The sequence below is a fragment of the Apiospora marii genome (assembly GCF_038362585.1).
Source record: "Apiospora marii strain CBS 49790 chromosome Unknown utg000001l_segment0_segment0, whole genome shotgun sequence".
Lineage (NCBI taxonomy): Eukaryota > Fungi > Ascomycota > Sordariomycetes > Amphisphaeriales > Apiosporaceae > Apiospora > Apiospora marii.
In genome coordinates this window covers 4273438-4292312 of record NW_027117372.1, presented here as the reverse complement: position 1 = coordinate 4292312, position 18875 = coordinate 4273438, and the positions used below count along the sequence as shown (strand labels likewise).

Genomic DNA, 18875 nt, shown 5'->3' with positions numbered 1-18875 from the left:
AAGATGTGCGTCACAGGGTACTAAAGATTGCCCAAAACCCGCACCAATAAAACAAAAACAGTGTCATCATCCGGTCGTCTTACCCAGCATCCTAGTGCTGGCGGGCGGCACAGAGGAACAGAAGCTCCCGGACTAGGAGAATATGCCACGGGTTGGCGGTTTTGATGCCATTATCCAGTCAGATGAGGCAGGAAACGGGCTACTTCTAAGAAAACACGGAATAGATGGTTTGGCCATACGATATGCAGTAGAATGGGGTGACGTTGGCTTCATTAAGTGTCTGTACCTGATGGGCTTGCGTGCCGACGGCAATGAGGCGACCGCAGCGACATTATGTTCTAACCAGACATCAGTGTTGCGGCGTATTTTGGAGCTCGGAGTAGACTTCGAGAGTGCATTGTCCGGAGTATCCTAGAGTGAGGATGATGCCAGCATTCAGACTCCCACTTCGTGGTGTGGGAGGTGATGCAGGTACTGTGGGCGAGCTGCCATATTCAAGCATGGGAGTACTACAGCATCATCAGCCGTTAGGCTGATAATAGAGCCCCTCGGCAGTTCGACCCCCAAGAAACGGCCAACGCCAGGAATGGACAACCCTCAGGGGAAGATGTCCTACAATGATGCGTATTTTCGCGACTTCCTCGGATGCCGGATCCTCGAAGACGTCTTCAACGAGTCCGGCAAGCCCAATGCCATCGTGGACGAGGACGGAGAGGTGTGGCCTTTACCGCCGCTGGCACTGAGCTTCTTCGAGTACGTCCTGCGCCGCGACTTCTAAGTCCGCTTCCGAGACGACTCGTTCCACGAGCCCGATCCCGGGTCCGAAACGGAGAACCAGCTCACCTACTTCTTGTCGACGGCCGTCATGTTCTCGAATGACGAGCCAGAGTACGGCTACTACTACGACGACGAGTATGCCGACGGTTCGCTTGTGCTGGTGGCCATAGACCCTTCACGGGAGCTCGCTTATAAAAAGTGGAACATCTCTTAATTAATTACTTGGGGCCCAAAATCCAAGACGCTTCGCTTCATTGGATATTTCCAAGGATTCGTTACTTTCTCCTTGATGATGTGCAACTTGCCTATCCTAGTATTCCATTGACAAAAAATACACTGCTCCGATCAAACTAAGGTAACAGTGTACTTGAAATCGCCATCAATATAGTCGTAAAGATGTTGCGGAACCCCGAAGTTTTGAAAGTGCCTATCCATGATAGAACAGCAATCGTCTTCATCAACTTCAGCCCCCGTTAAATACGCTAATGAATGGTGGGTAACTCCAGCAAACGAACTGCGTCCAGCCCGACGGAAGGCGTCACCAGACTCTGCTTCAAAGAGAACCAGGCATTCATAGTGGCCCAAGCCGTAGTATCCAAGTTGATCTTGGCAATTGGTCTCAGACCTTGGACAGACGTCAGTATGCTCCCAAGCAATAAGGGACTCTTCAACTCGCAATCTGCACTTACTCCTCGCTGAGCTCGGTAGAAGCTGGCGACTCGGAATCAATGAACACGCCGCCTTGAACAAGTAAAATAAACACATCTTGCGAAAGGACCCTCTCGAAGAACGCAGGTGAACGTTCGTCGAGGATCAATTCAAATGATAGTCCCTCCCTTAACTTGTCCTGGCCAAGCATGATGCCGTATCCGTACTTCCTGCCGCTGGCATCCCAGTCTAATGCATCAGTTGCTTGAAAAAAAGTCGCTCGGCAGATAGGAGCGCGTATCCTGAGGGAGCTTGACACCACGGGTCCAAACGGGTCGCCCAGTGAGGCAGTGCGTGCCTCCACTATTTCGGCCACAGGCTCGCAGTACATGGAACCTTCCATCCAGACGCCTCCATTGACAGACAACCAGGACCAAGAAGGTATGTGAAGTGGAGTCCTTTCGGTAGAGTGCAGTGTGTACCACATCAGTTCTAGGACCAGTTTTGGACGCCAAAGGCCACAAAGATAGTCGCTCGGCTCCATCTCCAAGAGATGGGCGAAAGTGCGTGCCAGCCCAGCAATAGCAATTGGCCTGTCAGCGATCTTGGTCAACTGACCTTCAGTATAGGAGTGGACCAGCCTGTACCATATTGAGAAGTCAACGTAGTTGCTTATTTTCCATGGCGTTGCAGTATTATCCGGAGTGATTTCGAAAGAAGGATGGACACTTTCGGATGTTGTGAGTTCCCTGCATTCCCAATGAACCTGGTCATTACTGTAGTGGACAACACGAGGCGACATAAAGCGTTCTTGAACGACCCAAGATCTTTTTGTGAGAGGAGTCTGCTCCACGTACTTGTACCAATTATCAGAATAACAGTAGTATAAATTCGTTTTACTGGTTCGATCACCGGGTACGGGGAAAGATTGGAACATAGCTGGGTCTCGTTGCCTGAAGAGTCCGCCACTGCCGTCGGTTGAGGCGTCTGCAGAGATGTTGATATAGCAATTCGTATAGACCTGCATCATTCTAGACGCTTCAATGTTCCAGTCTGGGGCGCTGTCCTGGATAATGCATAGGGCATCGATCCATATGTACTTGATTCCAAGTCTGGCGGCCACGAGGATGGCCTCCCGAAATGTCAAGGGCAGTGTATCCCAGGCGATTTGAAGGCTCAGGTCGTTAATACTACCCAGTAGTAGCTTAGTCGGCACGCCGTTAGGCCCCCAGCAGTGACTAAGTGTAGCGTAACGATCGGTGCTGGCATCTACTCCACGTACTAGCCGGATAGTCGGAATTGATGACCCGGGAGTAGCCTCGATGTGAATCAGCCTGGTCGGCAGACCAGCAAGGGTGTCCGTGGTAGTTTGCCAACTTTGACAGCTCGCATGGGATGCGCAGCAGTTTTCCAGCCAAGTCTGGATCCGTTTGAATGTCTTATCGGATGAGGTGCTATAGCTGGACATTGCAATTGTTTCCGAGGCATCAAAATCATCTTTGAGTAGAGATATGGCTATTAGGTCTTGTTGCATTACAGAAGTAGTTATGAATAAACTCATAATTGAATGAATTGGAAAAGAAGCCGTGTGGAGGGGGGCAACACATACGATCAAACAACTTCAAGATAAGTGATGAATGATCCCGATTAATAAGGTCCAGGTGAATTTCCCATAAATTCGAGGGAGGGCAAATAAATTCACAATAGGTACTAACGCATCGCTCATCGATATTAGAGGATTTCTCTTCGGCGTCAGGGAATCGCTCGTTTATATCGGGGGATTGTTTCTTTATATCATTCCGACGTGGAATATTATTGAGGAGAGCAAATAGGAGTGAACACAGGCGACACCCAGAGCGCGCCCCTTGCTCTATGTGATCGAAGCCATGCCATGGCGGAATACTATCACACCGCAACGCAGTATCGAAAGCCTCTCGGCAGCGAGTGCAAAGCACGCCGTCCCAGGATAGGGCCAGAGCATCTTCCGGGTCCATCCTCTTGCCCGCGTGCCGGATCTCTGCGGAAGTAGGCCGAGCGAAGCGTGATTAGGGATATAGAGGTGGAGGGGCTATCTGGTTGTCGATGGAGAGAAGTGGCAGAATGGATACATGATAGAATCAAGAAGGAGCAGGAATCAACCCGGGTCTTGTTAGCTCGTAGGTGCCGGGATATTCCCCGCACTGCTGCCTACACGACAGCCAATCCAAGAACGGTGCGCTTGACCCCCTTCCACTTTAGTAATCAGGGGGACAGTCCTTGACCTGCTTCCCCTACTACTGCCTACCATAGCTCCGGCCGCACAGCCTGACAAGCAATGTGGTGGGCGATGCTTCAGCCTAATGGCTGCGTGCCAGTCCCCAAAGTGTTTGGTTCATCAGACTGGTATCGAGGTCACCTCCAGGGCCAAGCCCCCAAAACATAGATCCCAGAGACACTGTACTAGAAGAGTGCTCTAGGAGGTCCCTTTGTTTCACGAATGATATGGGATACTTCACAAGTACGAGTCTTCCATGTATGTGCAAACGAACTTCGGGACCATATAGGTGTGACATCATGAGTTAGATCCGCATGTCCAAGAGAGAGCCCAAGGCCCATGCTGAGAGCGGTGCCCTTGAGAAGCCAGCCACCAGCTGCCAGCGGCTCCAAAATGGAATGAAGAATTGGGATCGATGGGTGTGGGTGAGTGGATTGCCGGCAAAGCCAGACGCCAGTGGTTTAGGCTTCGATCTAATGCAATATTGGGGGTATATCGGTCGGTTGGGCGGTGATCTGGCTCATGGATTTTGCTACGCCCAAGCAGCAAACATCTGGCGGAAGGAGATGATCAGGAATCTAAATGGAGTAGTAGGGTCCTATCATTGTTGAGACCTGGCAAACAGCAGCCTGGCAACATAAGAAGTTCGGCTGATGAGTCACTCACCGAGAAGTCGAATTAAGCATGTCATCGAAAAGGGGGGTTGCTAGGTGCAGCAGACTCCTCGGCAAGGGTCCTGTTCTTCCCCGACTTTCTGTCCGACTGTCCGTGTTTCTGGTAGATTGGTCTTATTAAGCAATCGATCGAAACTAATCGCGAATCTCGAGTGACCTCACCGGTCATATGGCATGCATATGCACACTATTGATGGAGAAGACTGCTGGCCCCGAAACTCCTCTCTCCATTGATCGTCTTGGCCAGTCAATCCGCCTAGCCGCCGTTCAGCCGTTGTTCTGGCCGTTGCACCCCCTGAATCCAGTAGGGAATCCACTTGTCTCCCTACTGCACAGCCCACCTGCCACGGTTGCAATGTTCCAGAACCAAGGACCCTGGCTCTGGCCAGTCACCTCGCGTGTGGCTAATCGGCTAGCACTCTTATCGAGATGCGCCCAGTAGCCAGCTGCCCAGCACCAAACTCCAAACATTTGACGTTGGGATCGTTGAACTTTTAGTGGCTGTCCATGTCGTCGAGGTCGGGCAGAAAACCGGTTTCGTGCTTAGCCACAAAAAAGTAGGCACCAACCACAAGCAGCCCCCACTCAACTCCCGCTGTTAGGTGGCCCCACAATTGGCCTGGGGGGGTGATATCATAACGGCGCAGCTACGTCACAGGGCAGCTGTGGCTTACTAGCAGGCTCAGGACTGACGTACTGCCACACCCAGAGCCCCTACTGTGGGCCAACATCTCACTTACATGACGGGCAGCAGCAGGCATATAAGACCCTGAAGAGTTGCAATGTAGTAATTGTCTTTTTAGATTCTTCAGATCAACTCTTACACTCACGAGATACACAACTTCAAAGTTACCACACACACACAACTCTATTCACCAATCCAACCTCACATCAAAATGTCTGGCAACCAAGGTGGCGGTCTTCTCGGCGGTGTCGTCGGTGGCCTTGATAACGTCCTGACCGGCGGAGAGAAGGCTCAGGGCCAGGGCGGTCTCCTGGGAGGCGTCGGCAACGCCGTTGGCAGGTAAGCAGCAACCCCCACCCATACATCACAAGGCCTTCACGTCAAGAAGACCCCTGGACTAACAGATGCTCTCGTCTCACAGCACAACCCAGGGCCTGGGCAGCGGCCTCAACCAAACCACGACCGGCCTCGGCAACGCTGTCGGCCAGACCACAGACGGCGTCGGCAAGACAGTTGGCGGTGTGACCGACGGCGTCGGCGGCGCCGTTGGCGGTATCACCGGCGGACAGCGCCCCGGTGGTCAAGCAGGCGGCCAGGCGCAGGAGAAGAGCGGCTTCAACATGTACGGAATTTAAGCCGCTCAACTGGGATGATTTTGTGACCTCACAGGTTGGGCTTGTGTCGTCAGGATATACGATATTTGTACGATGATGATGTAATGACTACAAAGCACCGGTTCAGAACGGTTCAGAATAATGATAAAATAACCCATTTCATGCAACCACATCGTCTGTCATTTGACCTGCCTTCTTTAATATTGAGATCAACAATTGTTAGACGCTTAAGCGCAACTAACGCAGGACTTGCGTCCGCTAGTTTAGGTCGTAACCGACGAGTTTGGAGCTAGTAGGCGCTCTAGCGTCTTCCAGCGTAGTGGTTTCGGATTGGCCACCATGGCACAGATACCAGCCACAGTCGACTGCTAAGCTAGACTAAGTGACCACAACTTGAGGGGTGGCGTCTTCTGCTGTGTTCCTTCGCTGATGGCAACAGAGTCCGAATTGAAGTTGGCTCCAGGAAGGTTCCCGTTGGCATACATACGTTTCATCGGAAGAAGCACCCAAGCCATAATACCTCAAGCAATCCACTTCCACCCCTTGCCCTTCCCATCCGCCCAGCGCACCCCGGCACAGCACAGCGTCGCCCCCATCAGCAGCGCCCCGTCCCAGTACGCGATGCTAGCGTAGGCCGCGGTCCCCCTCGACCCCGGGCGCGCCGAGCAGCGTGCCGCCGACGGGGCTGCCGAACATGGTGCCGAGCCCGCGCACGAAGAGGATGAAGGCGTTGACGGCGGCGTACTGGCGGATCCCGAAGACCTCGGCGATGAGCGCCGGGAAGAGGCCGTAGTAGCCGCCCGCCGAGCAGCTGTAGAGCACGATGAAGACGAGCCACAGCGAAAAGGCCGTCGCCGACGTCGCCGCCAGCACGCTGCTGAGCCAGAAGGCGAAGACGCTCAGCGCCGCCAGCAGCAGCGTCAGGATCAGCGTGTTCTGCCGCCCCAGCCGGTCGCCAGCGTAGCCCGTCAGCACGCGCGACACGGCGTTGATGGCGTTGCTCGCGGCGAGCAGGGTGGCGCCGTTCGAGGCGGTTTGGCCGAGCACCACGGTGTACGAGGGGATGAAGGAAAGGGGTAGTTGTGCGCCGGCAGCCTAGCGTGAAGTCAGTTTGCTGGGAACTTTTCAGATGGAATACTTCCAAAACGGGTCTGGGTAAGTAAGGAAAGAGGTAGGGGACGGACTTGGAGAAACGCAGCGACTGCAGAGAAGATGAAGGTAGATCTCGAGGCCAGCGCCCGCGACACATGGGTATTGGGCCGTTCGGGTGGATCAGAAGCAGAGCCGGTCGCGAATCGACTGCGCGGCACTGACCATGCAACAGGCAGGCCGGCGACCAAGTTGAAGGCGGCGTAGATTCTGAGAGTCCAACGGCCTCCAAGTGAGCTGAGAAGTGCTCGTATCACGGGCGAGAGAATGAGACCACCAGTTCCACCGCCGGCGAGGATCTGTGGGGGTGGGGCACCTCAAGGTTAGCTTGGATTTCCGGGTGTGCATTATGGAAAAGAACCCACGAATCCCATGGCCGTGGCGCGATGGTTGGTGAAGTACTCAGGGGCCGGAGCCAGGAGTGGGAAGTACAGCAGGGACATCCCCAAGCCGACGAGCAAGCCCTGTGTGAGGAGAAGGTGCCAGATGGACGTGCTCAGGGATGCCAGCGCGAACCCGAGCGACATCAAGCATACCCCAGACATGGTGATCGTCTTCGGCGTCAGGAGGCGCAGGGTCCTTAGGCGCCTTAGCCGGGAGGAAGACGACGACGGAGAAGAAGCAGACGTGGCAGTGGGTTCCCAAGCCCCGTGCTCGATGCGCGAGATGATGGGGTTGACGACAATGCCGCCCGCCCAGGTCAGACCGTAGCAGAGCGTGCCCACAAAGGCGAGCAGCGCGGTGGGCGGGGACGCCGCTGAGGCTGGAGCGGGCGTCAGGACATCTTGGTCGGGGGAGAGGTAGAATTCTTGGAACACGCCGAAGCACTGGTTGTAGCCGATGGTGAGGGCTATGGTCGTGAAGGCCGAGAACAGCACGGCCGCCTGCTTCTTGCGGGATATCGGAGCTAGCGCCAGCGTGGGCGCTGCGAGAGGCGGGTCGAGCTCATGTTCGGAGTTAGGCCTGGGTCCATCCGACTGGGACACCAGTGGGAATGAATGGCCTCTTGTTGCTGCCATTGGGATGATAGGTGTTCAGGACTATAATTACTCTCATTATCTCTCACGAGCATTAACCATAGAGAGACAGTATTGGCAATCCAAGCCAATCGTATTTATATGTACTCACGTCTCCATGCCGAAAACTCCCTAGGAAGTCCCTCTTTAGTTGTCATTCCGCCGGGGGCTGGAAGGGCGTGCTGGAGCTAAGCACTAGCCAAGTCTCCCACTATCCGGGGAAATCTCGCATATTGACCAGCAGGCAGATCACCGCGTAGATGTAGGATAATGTCGATGTAGGAAACATTAGATATGTATGTATCTAGATTTTGTGGCGTCAGGGAAGATTCCTTGATTGCCATGAATTGTTGTTGTTTTCAGGATAACTTTACCGTGGCTTCCCTGCTAAGCATTGATCATTCGGCACTTTTGAGGTGATCGGCTATCCCTGCCCCGCTAGCCTAAGCCCTGAACGCCCCAATTCAATTGTACCCGCCATTGCCTCGGTTTCTGCTCATACCGGTACCTCATCTGCCTCAATTGCGAATGCGTTGCTCCCACTAGATTATGCCGTACCGAACGGACCAGAGATTATTCTATGTCATAAGTGAATGTTTTAATATTTATCCCATTTATGCATGATGCTTGATTGGATAAGCTCGAAGCATTCCAATCCGGCCGATGAGCTCTGCACTCGGGCTTTGTCTAAATAAGGCAAGAGACTCGGATGCCCTCGGCTGCTCCCCGGCGTCAACAGGTCGGATCAGACAGTAGCTAAGACACCGCTCTCCAACGTGGACCAGCAGCTCGGACGTATCTTCAGCCCCCCCACACGGAAGCGGACCGGCTTCCGTTCCGGTACAATCGGGTGGTGATGCCCGGCCCAAGACTTCATGCGTCAAGCGCCACTACCACCGTCTCTCGAGCAAAAGCATTGCCAAGCGCAGAACAACTTTCATCTTGATTCTCTATCTCTTATACTCGATGACCACTGCCTCGTGTCTCGCAAGAATGAAAAGTGGCATGTAAGCGGTAGAAAGGGCAAGACGTGTGTGGTCTTACAATGCTGTCTACGGACCTCGGGACTGAAGGACAAGTATCGGAGGCGAACCTCAAAAGATAGACTCTGATTACAGCCCAAGTATCCACACGTATTATACTTAAAATGGAAGTCAGAGTATGAAAGCCGTCGTCTTTCCCCGCCAGAAAGTCTTGAACCTTACAGGAATAGGACACCTGAGCCTGGCATGCTTATGATTCCGAGCATTCAAATGCTCTGCTATCAGGATGTAACCAACAGTGTCGCCATGCAGGCCCGTTTTTAGATGTACACCGCGTTGTACTTCGGATAACGTAGCATGTTTGCCCCTTTTCCCCGTCGCGGAATTTTGACACGCTATTATGATAGGCCAGTCGATGACTGCATACTTTCATATATTCGTACTCAGGAGACACGCTGTGTAATGATGTACCGACTTCCGCATAGGGGCTTAGTGTTACCACCGGGGGCTGTGTGTAACGCTCTGTTCATCTTAAACAACGAGGCAGTATACAGAGGGGTAAGAACAGAATAGGATGTTCTAATAGTCAGCGAATCACTTTGTAACTTCAAAAGAATCGGGGTCTTCATTCGAATATCGGGTGTTATTTAATTTAAATGCTGTAAAAGGGTATATAAGCTGAAGAAAACACAAGATCAAACGATATTCAATACTCTCATCGCGGACCTTGCGAAGGCCCGAGCTCGTGAACATATGTGCTGCTCGGCATTTCTTGTGGGGGCGATGTCTGCCACTGCGGTTGTGGTTGTGGCTTATAGTACTCCGCGACGGCTTGCTGCTGTGGCATGCCCGATGCCACACCGTACGGCCCAGAGGGGGATCCCTGGGCGAAGTCGCGGCTCGCTTTGTTCTTCCGGTGCCTCCTCCACAACAGGTAGGAGATGACGGCCAGGGCACTGACACCAAGGCCGACTCCGACGCCAATACCCGCCGAGGCCGACGAGCTGAGCCCCTCGCTGGACTTGTCGGTAGGTTGCGCTGTGCCGGCAGTGGCCGCTGGTCCGCTCTGATCCGCAGAACTCTGGCCATCGCGATCTGAAGCTTTGGGTCCTGCTGCCGAGCTGGGAGAGGTCGGTGTCGGGGAAGGCTTGAGAGACTGAGGAAGAACGTCGTAGCGGGAGGCCTGATTGTTATACGTCGCCGAGGTCGAGGGATGTGGGGGCAGCACATTGAAGCGACCGACACCGTTCTCGCAGCACGGCCCATTCTGGTGGTCGCAGCAGTACGACGTGTCGATGCCCGTCGAATTTTCACACGAGATCAAGTCCGTGCCGCCGAGATTTTCCCCTGGGAGTTTGATCATAACTGTCAGCAACGTGTTGAACTCAAAGCGACGCGCCGTGTTACACAGATCCCAGTTGGCCGAAGGCATGGTATCGTGACATACCTAAGCAGAAACGTGTGCAGCCCTCTCCCCAGTTCTTGTCGGTGCAAGAGCCCCGAATGGTGTTGCCTTGCGGTGCTAGGCACAACCCGTTCTCCATACAGACCCAGCCGAGTCCGTTGCCGCAACAGGGACTTACGTCCGAGTTGGGATTGCACGGTAAATCGTCCGCGGCCACCTTGCCATTGGGATAATAACATGTCCCAGCCCCAGCGCAGAGAGCGAGGGGTGGGAACAAGGAGGCTACCAGCAGCACCAAAGTATGCCACCGCCGCGGGGGAAAATTCAAAGCCATATCATCTGAGTCGAGCAAATCCAATGGATAACAGAAAATATGTCAGAAATTCGTTGGAGCCTGGAATGTTCAGCGACACAGAAGGCTCGACAAAGAATCTGGTGTAAAGTGTGTCAGACTTGATCCTACGCGAAGGGGGGATTTGTAAAAGTATGACCAAGCCAGAAAGAAGGAGGGAGGCTAAGACTTTTGGTCCTTCCGTACCGCCAATGGCCTGGGGCCGAATCGCGTGACAATCTGACTTAGGGTGGTCTAATTGGCTGTTTACTTCCTACCGCCAGGCATCTTTACGTGTCGGGAGGCGCTCTTAACCGCCTTAAGTCCATATTGGAAAGCACACATCAATGCTCTCTGGGGGCTGGGGCCCGTTTCACCCTGGTCAGGCACGAAATCTCGCGCCCGGAGGGACCTCTTTTCTCGGAAGAACCTCCCTGGTATTGTGGATTTCAACCCCGGTCAAGTGCGGCACCGAACCAACAGACTCTTTGTAGGCCAACAAATTTGTGTCTCTTGTTATTGGGTGTGTAGCAGTAATGTCAGAGACGATATGAAAATCGGTTTGTCAGTTACTGCCGCCTCTTTCATTGGCAGTGGAATGCCGGTCTCATATATGTTCGGAAAGGTTGCGCCTCGAGTACGTTATAGACACATTGGGATTGAGTACTAATCAAACATGTATGGAGGGCTGCAGTTGAACTTTGCATTGCATCGTGGCTATCATTTTGTGCAAGAATGGGTGTTTTGGTCATTCAGTCGGATGGACTCATCATGAAAATACGCATAGTATTCGTTTTATATTCTGAAAGTATATCCAAGACTACGACAGGTCTGACAATCATACATTGGCTACACCTGGGCTAGCCAGGATGTCCTTCTCTCCAAGAACCGATGAACAAATGCTCTACGAGGATCTTCGGATCCCCCTTTTCCGGAACATGCTCGTGGCCAAGCCAACCGAAAGCATATTTGGGCAGGACCAATACGTCGCCGATGAGCTTTGGTTCCTGTAGATTGCTCAGCTCGTCTCCCGTGTGCTCTTCTCCGGTGACGTAGAGAAAGTAGTCCATGAACGTTTTCGTGAATGCAAAAGGGCCGGTGGTGGACATGACGTCGGCGAAGGTGATGCGGTCCCCTGGCTTCTTGGACCGCAGAAGTCGCTCGAGATTCTCGGTGACTTCAGACACGAGCTTCTTGAAGGCCAAGTGGCCCGGTTTTGTCATCATCACGTACTGCGCAAGTTGCACAGAGTAGGGCACGCCTGGCCAGATGGGTTGTTTCTGGTGGTCATTCTCAATGCCGATAATGACATTGACCGACTCTCGGTACTTATCGGGGATCCACTTGTCGATGGGCTGCTGGGGATTGACATCAATATCCGACCAGACGCCTCCCTCTTTGAGCATGACGAGGTATCTCAGAAAGTCGGCACGCAGGATCGGATCTGTCACGTTGGCGAAGGCGTCGGATACCCCGGCACTGAAGCTTTGTTGGACATAAGCCACGATGTTGTCGTCGGTGATGCGCTCATATCGATATGTCGGGTTCACGGCTCGCCAGCGGTGCGGAAAGCCGACAGTCCTGTCTGTTGGGTCTTCGGAATCATCCTTCCAACTCTGCCATATCTTCTTTGGAAAATGGGGAACGGGCCTGTTGGGCTTTACTAAGGTCTCTGGTGGGAGGTACGATTGTTCTGACGATGGGTCGGCCCCTTTCACAGTCAGTTGGGATTACATCAGCGGGAAGCAGTGGAGTTGTAGCCTACAGGATTGTTGTTCACTATTTGGAGGAGCGCTGTAACTTAGCAAGGAAATGCGGACAACAAGGAAAAGAAGAACGGCGGAGCCGAGGTAAAGAACGTAAACATATCTACTCCCACCCAGCCTAGAAAACATGCTGCTTCTGAGGCGTTTTGTGGAATCCATCGACCGTTAAGAGCTACGGCAAACGCAAGCAAGTGGGAGGAGGGCCATGAATGGAAGATTGAATGATGAAAGAGTCCAAGAAAGAGACCTCAGGAAAAGGGCCACAGGGACAAGCTGCTTCCTCGCTACCATAACCGCCGTCATATTGGCCCGGCAGCCTGGATGCGCGATGCGCGACAGACAGTATTAGCCAGGGGTGGGGGCGATGCAGCAAACATGTCTGTCGACACGTGTTGTGCCAATGGGAGTTGGGAGTCATATTGGGCTGCGCGATGGGGTTTCATCGCGAGCCAACCTCTGGCGGCGCAGCAAACATGCCCACATGTTGTACCAATAGGAGCCGCGCTCGCCTGTGCGAGGGAGGTTTCAAGGCCGGCTAACTGCATTTCATCACATTTTCCATCAACTCTTGACCCCTAGGTTCCTCCGCGGGTCATTTCCCGAGGAGGATTGTGTTGGCTATCGGCCACCCGCACATCTTTCGTTTTCGTCGTCTCACCGGCTTTGCGCCGCCAACTTTCGTCTCTCATTTCTGCAAAAGCGCTGACAACGTGGGAATAGCCCCGTCATACAAAAAATCCCGATGCGACGTCCCATAAAGATAGGGCTTAGCGTAAAATGTATGTAGTACTAAGGACGGAGTACTCACTCACTTACCTACTTACTTAGAGTATGTAGGTGACACGGCCCGCTGTGTAGGGCCAATATTAGAAGCTTGAACCTAGATCAGGACCCCCCGCAAAATGGCAACGCTAGCTCTCTACTGCAGTCCCGCTTCTGGTGCTGTCCCACATCTCAACGGCCGCTGCATTCGTTTCCTCTCGTGCTGGGGGTACATGAACACCTGATGGCAACTTCTCCTGTATTTGGCTTCGTTGGGTTATCGACTTCCAGCTTCTGGTTCCTATATTAATCGTCTGCGGTCTGTCGCTGCTTTTTGAAGTAGAGATCATCATAAAACGACCACATGATGTTGATCATGCACAATCACAAAACTCTCTACCACAGGCCACTTTAGTCATTGCTACATGGTACGCAAAAGACGCTGAACTCGTCCGTCCGGACGATGCCGCCAAGTTGGCTTTGAGGTCGTGTTCCTCCGTCGCACTGAACGGCTCCGTGCCGAACGACTTTGACGAAGCAGACTGACTGTCCGCCCGACGCCACCAGGAGCCGCTCCTGGCTCCCGCTATCGTTCGTTTGCGCCGCCGACAGCACGTTCCCCATGTCGAGTCGGCGCCGTTCCGTCTGCAGGGACAGCTGATAGCCGGACCTGCCGCCAGGTCGCTTGGTGGCGTCGGGATTGGAGCCGTATCTCCCGTACTGCTTCCAGCCGGTGCGCGAGCTGAATACGCGGCGACCCAACATGGGTTCGAGGATCGGCTGCAACAGCGGGATGTAAGAGGCAAGTACCATGGTGCTGCCCTCGACTTAGGGAGATGGGCTACAAGGCTCCAACGGACAAGCTTGAAGGGATCTACTAGAATGGCGGCTATTAGACTGAGGCGGGCTGGTTCGAACTCCTGCATGCCATGTCGCCTCATGACGTGCATTTCAACGACCACACGGTCGGCTATCTACAACTCCGGCCGGGGTTGGACAACCAGATGTCAATCTACCTGGTGTGGCAGTGGCTGATCAACGGGCTCGACGTGGGACCTGGCGCTAGTCATCATCTCGCAGATCCACGAGCTGTATCCTCGCATCGAGCGCATGTGCCACAACTTATACGACGGGGAGCCCGTTCGGGGCACATGCACCTATTATATGCACGTCGTGCTGCATGACTCGCCTGGCAATACGTGCTAATGTATCGTCAACCGCAACAAAGCGACGATGAGGCCGGGCTACAGTAGCCTGCTCGTCCACGAGAACGTCAACCCCGAGACGGGCGCCGACTCCAGGGCCGCCGACTTTGACCCCACTACGATGACCTACTTCGGTTCCAAAGAGCGGGGACTGTGGTCTGGCATTTGTTGATTGGAGTGATCCCTTCAGTACATATCAATCAATGCCATTGAGAAACCATGCATCTCCCGATCCGGTTCCTATTTTCGTGTTCGTTGGGCTGACGTTGGATCCTCGGTTTGTTGCGGGCCCGCAACGTCCTCGGTGGATGGAAATTGACCAACGGGCTCTCCATGTTGGAGGCCCTAAGATACCCATCCTCCTGTTGATGCCAATTGAACTAGTCTCAGCCCCCTTCCCCAAGTACAATGATGAAATCTTACAGGCGCATGCAGAACTTGGGAGGCTCAGCTGCAAGGACCCCGAACTGCCAATGAAGGCTGGCGGCTATTGAGCGCCGGGCTGACGTTAGGTTCCCTTTTCCACCTTATTTTTCTTTCTTTTTTCCTGTCGTTCGAATCTGCCGCAGCGTCCTTTTGGCCGGGATTGGAGGCCGGGTCAGTGGTTCAGGCGATGCCTCGGGGTCTGCCTGATGGACGCCATCAATCAGCATCGACCGAACGTCGCATTGATGGAACAGCAAGTAGCATTAAGGCAGAAAAGTGCTAGCTGTCAACTCGGGAAGACTTTTCGGAGAGAAAGCATATGAGATCAATTGCATCCCACCGAGCGCATTCCCCAATCGCTTCACTGCACGATGGGAGGCATCCTGGGCGCCCGATGTGGTTCAGCTCACAGGGTCTCGAGTCCGCAGCCAAACCAATCAGAATAGCCAGGACAAGCCAATGGCTGCTGTCAGCAAGACATTGCAATCCACATCTGGACGAGAACAGGCGATTGAGGCAGGCCACGCTAGCACTCAGCCCTATTCGCATGTATATATTAGGGAGCGCATGACCGGCGTGGCAAGGCGAGGAGGGACATGAGTGTTCTTACCACTGCCGGTCCTAAACATCCGCTGTCATGTCATTGCCGAGTTCGTCGTCTTCCGCCACCGCCAATGGCGCCGGGGGACACCCCTTGAGCGTCGACTCCCTCCAGCGCGATCACATTCTTCGCCAAATACTCGACCACATAGACGATGTCAAGTACAAGCACCATGTTGATACGGAGCCATTGAAGCATGATGTGATTGAGCCAATACTGGAAAAGAAGTTTGACCAACAAGTCCAGATCAGGGGCATCCTGCGTGCCATGCAACACACATCGGCGTTTAAGTCAGCACTACGGAACATCGAGCAGCCCGAGCTGAGGAACCAAATCAAGTCCTTTTTGGATGGTAAGACGGCCAAGGAAGTGGCAGGCAAGGATTTCAAACTCCCTTGCAGTCACTCCATCCATCATGCTGGTGCCACCAAGAAGGCCAAGTCGTCTGTTATCAAACAGTCCTTCTTTAATGTGTTGAAGAACTTCATCCTCAAGATCCTCAATGTCAAGAGTTTCGTTACGAGCTGCTTCAGAGAAGAGGCAAAGCCGCACAGCCGACCGCAGATATGGGAAGATGAAGCCAAGTCAAGGGCGATAGAGGTGAGCCGCCTTGAAACGCACATCACCCAGGCCATCTAGCTGACAATTGACCACAGGTTGACGTCCAGTATGAGTTCCAAAACTGGGGGCAAACCGTGAAAAACACGCCCAAGTACACCTTTACTCCCACCACGGTCCTCGGTGTGCAGAATCTCGTCCGCTGGTGCGCGTCCAACAACCTGCGCATTCGTTGTGCGGGCTACCGCCACAGCTGGTCTCCGATCTTCAGTCAGGGGAATGACGTTTTGGTGTCCTTCGTCAATCTGACCCAGGTCACGTCCTTGCCCGACGCCATGAGCATCCAGCCCGGGACCTTCACGGGGATGGTGGGGCCAAACATCTCGGAGCTCAAGACGATCGAGCTCAAGGACCAGCTGGGACCCAAGAAGCGACTCTGTCGCATCGGCGCCGGCGTGACCAACGAAGACTTCCGCCGCTGGGCCCTGGATAACAAGACCTGGGCCCTGCCTGTCGACGTCATCCTCGTCGAAGTCACCATCGGCGGCGTCAACGGGCCCATCTGCCACGGGGCCGGGCGCAGACACAAAACCTGCTCAGACCAGGTACGTCGCATCGAGTATGTGGACTGCCACGGAGAGCTGCAGATTGTCGACGACCCGGTGCTGATCAAAGCGGCCGCCGGCTGCTTCGGTCTCTTGGGCGTCGTGACGCACATCACCTTCGAGCTGGATGCCATGACCTACGCCGTTATGAAGCCGCGCAAGATCGACATCGGCCTGGCCATCCCGCCCGTAAGGAAGGACGACATCCCCGAAGCGCTCCGCGCCGACTGGTTCGGCGAGGCCGGCGCGGATGCGAAGCTGGAGGAGGCCAATGCCAAGTTCGAGCGCAGGGCCGCCGACGATTACTACAGCGAGTGGTTCTGGTTCCCGTACCAGCAGAAAGCCTGGGTCAACACGTGGAACACGGCCGAAGAGGCGCCGGCGGGTGTCGAGGTCTCGCCCGAGTACCCGGACCCGGCCGGGGTCTTCATGCAATGGATCCAGGGCTGGCTGGGCCACATCATGACCAGCAGCACGCTCTTCGGCCTGATCCCGGGCGCGTGGCAGGCGCAGCTGCTGGCCTCGAACGGCATGGCCACGCTGGCGCCCAAGTCGGGCGAGGACGACGAGCCGACCATCGTGACGCCGCTGCCCAATGCGCTGCACTTCCAGCGGGGCATCCAGAACATGCGCGTGCGCGACATCGAGTTCCAGATCCCGATCCCCGGCCGCGCCGACGACGCCTCGCGGCCCGACTTCACTGTCGTCCGGCGCGCCTGGTGGGACGCCATCCGGCTCGTGTACGCCGACTACGACCGGGACGGCAGCGCGCCCATGCGGGTCACGCTCGAGATGCGGATCATGGGCGGCAGCGACGTGCTCCTGGCGCCGCAGTACGGCAACAGATGGGGCACCGCCAGCATCGAGGTCCTGACCATCCCGGACGCCGACAAGGACGGGGAGTGGGCCAGCTTCGTGCAGCGCGTCGCGGATAAGTGGATGTCGTACACCGACCGCGACGGCACGAGGCTGAACGTGCGGCCGCACTGGGCCAAGGAGTGGGACGGGTTCCAGCTGGGCGGCATGGACGCGCGCACGTATCTCAAGACGGTTGCCTACAAGGACCAGATCCCCCAGTTCCGGTCGGCGCTGGCGGCGATCGGGCACGAGCAGGGCTGGACGCTGGAGGAGCTGAAGAAGCGCTTTTCGAACGAGCTGTGGGATAAACTTGTATTTGAGGAGTAGTACGTAGCTATGAGATGAAGTCGCAATTGAGGTGTGACTCATAGGTACTTTTTGTTTGCATCACACAGACACGCGCATGAGCGAGTTGGTATGTACTTATTATATTTACACGTAAACGTTCCTTTTCTTATCGAACGCGACCGCAAATGGGCATGATTCCCATGGCCTTCCAGAAAGCGCGACCGTCAAGGACGCGGCCCAGCCGAGCGCTGTCTCTCGGCAATGCCTTGACGCCTTCCTCCTGCATGAGCTCGCCGACCCAGGTCAGGAGCTGGCTCTGCTTGGCGGCCTCGGCCTCGGACACGCTGGCAGGGTCCGCCTCCGCCGCCGCCAGGGCGGTGATGGCCCAGTCCTCGATGAGGTCCCACCAGTCGTAGATGTGCATGTCGCACAGCAGCCAGCGCCGCCCGGGCGTGAAGTTGCGGTGCAGCGCGACGATGGCGCGCGCCACGTCCTGCCCGTGGATCAGGTGCACGGCGCCCTTGGCCCGCAGGTCCTCCTTGGTCCGCACCACCCGGTCGACCCAGTGCCGCGGCTGGCGCGCCCCGCCGTACAGGCCCGACAGGTCCAGGACCGCGCCGTCGGCGACCGCCATCAGCTCGTCCTCGGCGATGCCGCGCACGTCGGCCTTGTCGTAGGGGGAGCTCTCGTCCTGCCAGCCGTCGGTGCCCTTCCAGATGCTCGTCACGCCCAGCTGGATGAAGTGGGGCGGCTTCTTCTTGGTGGCGTTGGCGTCGGCGCCGGCGCTCTGCTGGTGCGTGTCGGCGTACAGCTTGGTCAGGCGGCGGGCAGGGCCCTTGTTCTTGAGCGGGAAGGTGATGAGGACCGTCGCGGCGGCGGGCAGCCGCTTAAACTGGCCGGCGTCGTCCGAGTCCGGGTCGAACCGGAAGGGGATGGTGCCGTCGCGGCCGTCCGTCGTCGTGGCCGCGTACGAGATGCCCTGCTTCTCGAGGATGGGCAGAAGGAACGTCGAGGTCCATCCGGCGCCCAGCACGAGCAGCTCGACTTCTTGGGGTTGTGGCCGGATCATGATGAGCTTGTTTCGCAATGGTTCTTCGCCAGATTTGGTTATTCCACGCTAGACAGACGGTGGCAGATACGATACGTTGAAGGTGGTGACGACAGTTGGATTTGACAATTAGTGGGGTCGGCCTAAAATTAGCTGCGATCTCCTGGATGGGGTTTTCCGAGATTAGCTTCAGCGCTATGATTTAAGATCAATGACGAGTTG

The 18875-nt window shown here is 55.2% G+C and overlaps 10 protein-coding genes across 10 annotated transcripts; 4 read left to right on the top strand and 6 right to left on the bottom strand.

Moving 5' to 3' along the window:
• Window positions 1-586: 586 nt before the first annotated feature.
• PG985_001386 (uncharacterized protein) lies at window positions 587-991 on the top strand (the record flags this gene model as incomplete). The annotated part of the gene is made up of 2 exons (XM_066821155.1): window positions 587-757; window positions 839-991. The coding sequence occupies 2 exons, from the start codon at window positions 587-589 to the stop codon at window positions 989-991; spliced, it is 324 nt and encodes a 107-aa protein (XP_066692034.1).
• Window positions 992-1462: 471 nt separating this feature from the next.
• On the bottom strand, window positions 1463-2893 carry PG985_001385 (uncharacterized protein; the record flags this gene model as incomplete). The annotated part of the gene is made up of 1 exon (XM_066821154.1): window positions 1463-2893. One exon carries the CDS (start codon window positions 2891-2893, stop codon window positions 1463-1465), a length of 1431 nt encoding a protein of 476 aa, XP_066692033.1.
• A 2356-nt stretch (window positions 2894-5249) lies between these two features.
• PG985_001384 (uncharacterized protein) lies at window positions 5250-5673 on the top strand (the record flags this gene model as incomplete). Its single annotated transcript, XM_066821153.1, has 2 exons — window positions 5250-5377; window positions 5460-5673. The coding sequence occupies 2 exons, from the start codon at window positions 5250-5252 to the stop codon at window positions 5671-5673; spliced, it is 342 nt and encodes a 113-aa protein (XP_066692032.1).
• Window positions 5674-6276: 603 nt separating this feature from the next.
• PG985_001383 (monocarboxylate transporter) lies at window positions 6277-7820 on the bottom strand (the record flags this gene model as incomplete). Its single annotated transcript, XM_066821152.1, has 3 exons — window positions 6277-6747; window positions 6837-7100; window positions 7167-7820. 3 exons carry the CDS (start codon window positions 7818-7820, stop codon window positions 6277-6279), a joined length of 1389 nt encoding a protein of 462 aa, XP_066692031.1.
• Window positions 7821-9515: 1695 nt separating this feature from the next.
• PG985_001382 (uncharacterized protein) lies at window positions 9516-10539 on the bottom strand (the record flags this gene model as incomplete). Its single annotated transcript, XM_066821151.1, has 2 exons — window positions 9516-10147; window positions 10248-10539. 2 exons carry the CDS (start codon window positions 10537-10539, stop codon window positions 9516-9518), a joined length of 924 nt encoding a protein of 307 aa, XP_066692030.1.
• Window positions 10540-11396: 857 nt separating this feature from the next.
• Window positions 11397-12720, bottom strand: PG985_001381 (glycosyltransferase family 32 protein; the record flags this gene model as incomplete). Its single annotated transcript, XM_066821150.1, has 2 exons — window positions 11397-12186; window positions 12692-12720. 2 exons carry the CDS (start codon window positions 12718-12720, stop codon window positions 11397-11399), a joined length of 819 nt encoding a protein of 272 aa, XP_066692029.1.
• Window positions 12721-13475: 755 nt separating this feature from the next.
• PG985_001380 (uncharacterized protein) lies at window positions 13476-13877 on the bottom strand (the record flags this gene model as incomplete). The annotated part of the gene is made up of 1 exon (XM_066821149.1): window positions 13476-13877. One exon carries the CDS (start codon window positions 13875-13877, stop codon window positions 13476-13478), a length of 402 nt encoding a protein of 133 aa, XP_066692028.1.
• Window positions 13878-13993: 116 nt separating this feature from the next.
• On the top strand, window positions 13994-14441 carry PG985_001379 (O-methyltransferase; the record flags this gene model as incomplete). Its single annotated transcript, XM_066821148.1, has 2 exons — window positions 13994-14129; window positions 14293-14441. 2 exons carry the CDS (start codon window positions 13994-13996, stop codon window positions 14439-14441), a joined length of 285 nt encoding a protein of 94 aa, XP_066692027.1.
• An 891-nt stretch (window positions 14442-15332) lies between these two features.
• PG985_001378 (uncharacterized protein) lies at window positions 15333-17644 on the top strand (the record flags this gene model as incomplete). Its single annotated transcript, XM_066821147.1, has 2 exons — window positions 15333-15896; window positions 15953-17644. 2 exons carry the CDS (start codon window positions 15333-15335, stop codon window positions 17642-17644), a joined length of 2256 nt encoding a protein of 751 aa, XP_066692026.1.
• A 127-nt stretch (window positions 17645-17771) lies between these two features.
• Window positions 17772-18674, bottom strand: PG985_001377 (uncharacterized protein; the record flags this gene model as incomplete). Its single annotated transcript, XM_066821146.1, has 1 exon — window positions 17772-18674. One exon carries the CDS (start codon window positions 18672-18674, stop codon window positions 17772-17774), a length of 903 nt encoding a protein of 300 aa, XP_066692025.1.
• Between the last annotated feature and the right edge of the window lie 201 nt (window positions 18675-18875).